The following is a 4,878-nucleotide window of genomic DNA, read 5'->3' as shown; positions in this document are numbered from 1 at the left end:
ACGCATAAACAAAATATTGCATTAAATGACAGCAACATCTACGTAAACAACCCAATATTCAATGCTTTACAGTTCATCAACCCAACCCCCTAAACAACTTTCACTCAATATATATAGCCACACTCGACACACACATCTCAGTTGCAGTTTACCGTCTCTTAATATCGGACACACAACACATCAATTACAACCCGGTATGTTTTACTACCGTTTACTACATTTTATTATGATTCATTTACATTTTATTACGTTGTATTACGTATTAACTCTTTAAATTATTATATTTCCTATGTCAATATCCAAAATCACGACTTGAAAATTAATTTTACAGATATAAAACATCCAAGTACAACCTCCAAATCAAAGGAAGAGACAAAAAACTTAAAATTAAACAAATTAAAATAAATCAATAAACGCAACGCAAAATGTACAACAGTTTTTAAAATATATTAAAATTGATAGACCTGATGATGATATAATACACATTGAAACATGTCGTCGATACAAAAAATGTAACAAGATGCAGTGTCTACTGAGAATGTTATAATTTTAAATAATTTTAAACAACATTATTTTAAGTTTGTGTATAGACGGAAAATAAAAATATTGTATTCGCGTGTGAGTTTCGTCAGTAACCATTTGGTGTCTTAATAAGAAAAGTTGGTTGGTCATCATTTGCTGCTGTTAAGGGATTTTCAGTGTTATGTGATTCTATTTATGAATGTACGTGTGTTTTGTTGACTTACGCCGTTTCCATGGTGTGATGATTAATTGTTGTTAAATAGTCGTTGTTTGTTTGTTGTAGAGCAGAGAAACAAACAAACAACTACAACAATGTGTGTTTAGGCTTTATTGGATACTATTTATCAGTTTCCATGCTAGTTCCTGTTGCGCTTATGTACTGTAAAGCAGCACAGTTGTTATAAAGTCGAAGTGAGAGCATATTTGAGAATACGTCACTTGAAATAGGATTATTTTCAGTAATTAAGCTGCGGTAGGAAAGGAGTGTAGTGTATACGAGTTGTATAAAGTTTGTGATACGTGATGGCAGCTGACGGAACATTGGATCTGGACAAGGTGATGGACGAAGTGGGACACTTTGGGAAGTTTCAGGGTCAGTTTTACTTACTCTTAAGTTTCTCCATATTCTACTCTGCAATTGCTGGCCTAAGCTACGTCTTCACGACAGCAAATGTTAAACACAGGTGCCGTATCGCAGAATGCGATGCTGAAAAAGCAATCTATCAACCCGAATGGTTAAGCAACGCCGTGCCGTACGAAGATGGCAAGCCTAGCTCCTGTGAAAAGTATCTGTCACGAAGGAGTTCATCTTCCGCCGACAAAACTTCCTGCTTACCTGGTACTTTTGATAACAGTAGCACGGTCAAATGTAGTGACTGGGTGTTCGATACCGAGGAATGGACTATTGCCAATGAGTGGAATTTTACCTCATGTTTTGAAACGCAGTGGAGATTAACGATTGTCGGAACTGTAAATAACATTGGACAATTTGTCGGCTTTCCACTTGCTGCCTACTTTTCTGACAGAGTTGGCAGGAAGACGACGCTGCTGGTGTTCACCGTAATGACGAGCTTGCTGGGCGCACTGCGTTCCAGCGCGTCCTCTTACCAGGATTTTCTGCTCTACGAGTTTGCTGTGGCAGGGTTTAGCGGTGGTATCTTCAACTCTGGATTCATACTAGGCATGGAACAAGTTGGTTCAAGCGCTCGAGTCATTGGGGGAGCCGTTATTAGTTGTTTTTATTCGATTGGCATGGTGCTTTTGGCAGCCGTCGCCATGTGGGTGAAAAACTGGCGGATTCTGCAAGCCATATATTTACCTGGTTTACTTTGCTTCGTCTATTACTGGATTCTGCCAGAGTCTGTGAGATGGCTTCAATCCCAAGGAAGGACCACAGAAGTTAAAACAATTATGTTGAGAGCGGCAAGAATAAATGGAGTAAAACTGTCTGAACAAGACTTTAGCAAGTTTGAAATACCACCTGTCGAAGGGAAGACAGGAGAAGATAATCCTGTACAGAAAAGGTCTACTTCTGATGCTTTCAAGAGAGTTTTTAAATCAAAAATATTGTTGGGTAGACTGATTAACTGTGCCTTCTGCTTTATCACAAACTCCTTCGTTTATATTGGACTGTCACTTTCTTCCGTGTCCATTGGAGGTGACAAGTACACGAACTTCATGCTGGTAGCATTGGTGGAGATTCCAGCCTATGCAGTTACCCCATTCTTCTCTGATAGATTTGGCAGGAGACGTTCCTTGTGCGTGTCACTTCTAATTGCTGGTGTGATCTGTATTGCTTTTGCCTTCATACCTGACGATTATGACACAGCACAACTTATTTTGTTCTTGCCGGGCAAATTTGCAATCACTATTGCCTTTACGGTGGTGTACGTGTTCACTGCTGAGCTCTTCCCAACTGAACTCCGACATTCGATGCTTAGTATATGCTCAATGGTGGGGCGTGTTGGTTCCATCATTGCACCTCAGACTCCACTTCTAGCAGAGATCTATCAGCCACTACCTTTCTACCTATTTGGAGGCATATCTGTTGCGTCTGGGTTGCTAATGCTCTTAATTCCTGAGACTCTGGACCAGAAATTGCCGGACACTGTGGAAGAAGCTGAGAACCTGGGCAAGCGACAGAACAAGTGATGGAACAAATTACATTTAGTACTGTATGTATTAAGAAAGCCTGCCACGGTGGTCTAGTGGTCAGAACACTAGCCTTGTAAGCCTGGGGTCCCGGGTTCAATTCCCGGTGGTGCTCAAATTTATAACTTGTGTTGGGCAAGGCCGTGGTCTAGGCATCACGGAGTTTTCCTCCGGGGGCTTCCCCGGTTTCCGTGGCATCCCAACAATTACTCCACTCACACACAGAAGAAGACAATGGCAAACCACTTCTGATCATCTCTGCCAAGAATGTATATATGTATGAGCAGGTCCCTGACAACCTGAAGAGGTTGGAAGGATCCTGTTCATAATATATGGACCTGTCGTCAGACAGAACACTACAAAAAAAATTTATTAAGAGGTAGACCTGAGCATCTCAAGACTTACGGTTAGCTCTGTACAGAGCACGTTGATGGATTTTGTGAGCTATGGCACACTGACCATGATCAACAGGGTTCCATGACAAAAGCCCACACTAAAGGATCCCACATGAAAATTCCTCACAGAAAAAATATCACTGTCATAGATGCCCACATTAAAAATGCTCAAACAGAAAAATACGCACATAGAAAAATTCTCACATTCACAATACTGTGTCATGCACAACCGTAACCAAGAGGTTACGGCTAATGAACTTATGATCTTCATGAACTTGCCGGGTTGATCTTGCGCAGTTGTGTTTCCCCCATCCCTTTACCTTTTTCGTCCACTCCTTGAGACTGTATTGCCTTACGGTAAGGCCACTTCCGTACTGGATTTCACCCAAAACTTTCTGACAAATTCCATCTCGGTCGTCCTTCTAAATTCTACTTTGGATCATGGTTGAGCCTCTGTGCAGATGGTCCGCTGGTTGAGACGTCCGCTGTGGCAAGTCTTGTGGTTTACTTAGTGTTGGTCCTCCAGCGGACGTCCCACCAGTGTATATTTTGTTAATTTCGTTTATAGTTCTTTTGTATTTGTGTGTATTAAATATATATATGTATACACTTATTTTGATTTTGTGTTCTACGTGGTTTATTTTAGTATAACCGATCCACGCCGGTTATATTTAATTTTCTTTTAAATGGCACAATACAATCAAGTAATATACTCTTAATAAAGCATTATGTGCGTACTATGAAGTGACATTCAAACATACTATACAAACTAACTTTCCCTTGGCCCCCGTTGGCTAAATTTGTTTTTGTAAACTAAAAGTAATGTGACAATTATTCTATGTGCGTATTTTTTGACGTATATACGTATATATTTTAGGGTCAGTGTCATTCGGCAAAAATGTAAAGAAAAAGTGTTACGAAATAGTGTTACGAAAAAGGGAAACGAAAAAGTGTAACTTCATTGTTATGTTACCTAGGAAACTTTAAACTTCATTGTTATGTTACCTGGGAAACGAAAAAGTGTAACTTCATTGTTATGTTACCTTGGAAACGTCATCTGTTTATCAACAAATATACAACAATGGTTACCTACATAGTTACCTTACCTTACCTTACCTTACCTTACCTTACCTTACCTTACCTTACCTTACCTTACCTTACCTTACCTTACCTTACCTTACCTTACCTTACCTTACCTTACCTTACCTTACCTTACCTTACCTTACCTTACCTTACCTTACCTTACCTTACCTTACCTTACCTTACCTTACCTTACCTTACCTTACCTTACCTTACCTTACCTTACCTTACCTTACCTTACCTTACCTTACCTTACCTTACCTTACCTTACCTTACCTTACCTTACCTTACCTTACCTTACCTTACCTTACCTTACCTTACCTTACCTTACCTTACCTTACCTTACCTTACCTTACCTTACCTTACCTTACCTTACCTTACCTTACCTTACCTTACCTTACCTTACCTTACCTTACCTTACCTTACCTTACCTTACCTTACCTTACCTTACCTTACCTTACCTTACCTTACCTTACCTTACCTTACCTTACCTTACCTTACCTTACCTTACCTTACCTTACCTTACCTTACCTTACCTTACCTTACCTTACCTTACCTTACCTTACCTTACCTTACCTTACCTTACCTTACCTTACCTTACCTTACCTTACCTTACCTTACCTTACCTTACCTTACCTTACCTTACCTTACCTTACCTTACCTTACCTTACCTTACCTTACCTTACCTTACCTTACCTTACCTTACCTTACCTTACCTTACCTTACCTTA

The 4,878-nt window shown here is 39.8% G+C and overlaps 1 protein-coding gene across 1 annotated transcript; it reads left to right on the top strand.

Annotated features, from left to right (window-relative positions):
• Positions 1-642: 642 nt before the first annotated feature.
• On the top strand, positions 643-3,681 carry LOC110827491 (organic cation transporter protein-like). The gene has a single exon (XM_022059210.2). The coding sequence runs from the start codon at positions 1,045-1,047 to the stop codon at positions 2,671-2,673; it is 1,629 nt and encodes a 542-aa protein (XP_021914902.2). The 5' UTR covers positions 643-1,044; the 3' UTR covers positions 2,674-3,681.
• Positions 3,682-4,878: the final 1,197 nt, after the last annotated feature.

This window comes from Zootermopsis nevadensis, unplaced genomic scaffold (genome assembly GCF_977971745.1).
Source record: "Zootermopsis nevadensis isolate Lab colony 2312 unplaced genomic scaffold, Znev_1.0 Znev_ptg000018l, whole genome shotgun sequence".
NCBI classification, from domain to species: Eukaryota; Metazoa; Arthropoda; class Insecta; order Blattodea; family Termopsidae; genus Zootermopsis; species Zootermopsis nevadensis.
The sequence above is the reverse complement of the archived record's forward strand: the minus strand, read 5'-3'. Positions and strand labels throughout refer to the sequence as shown.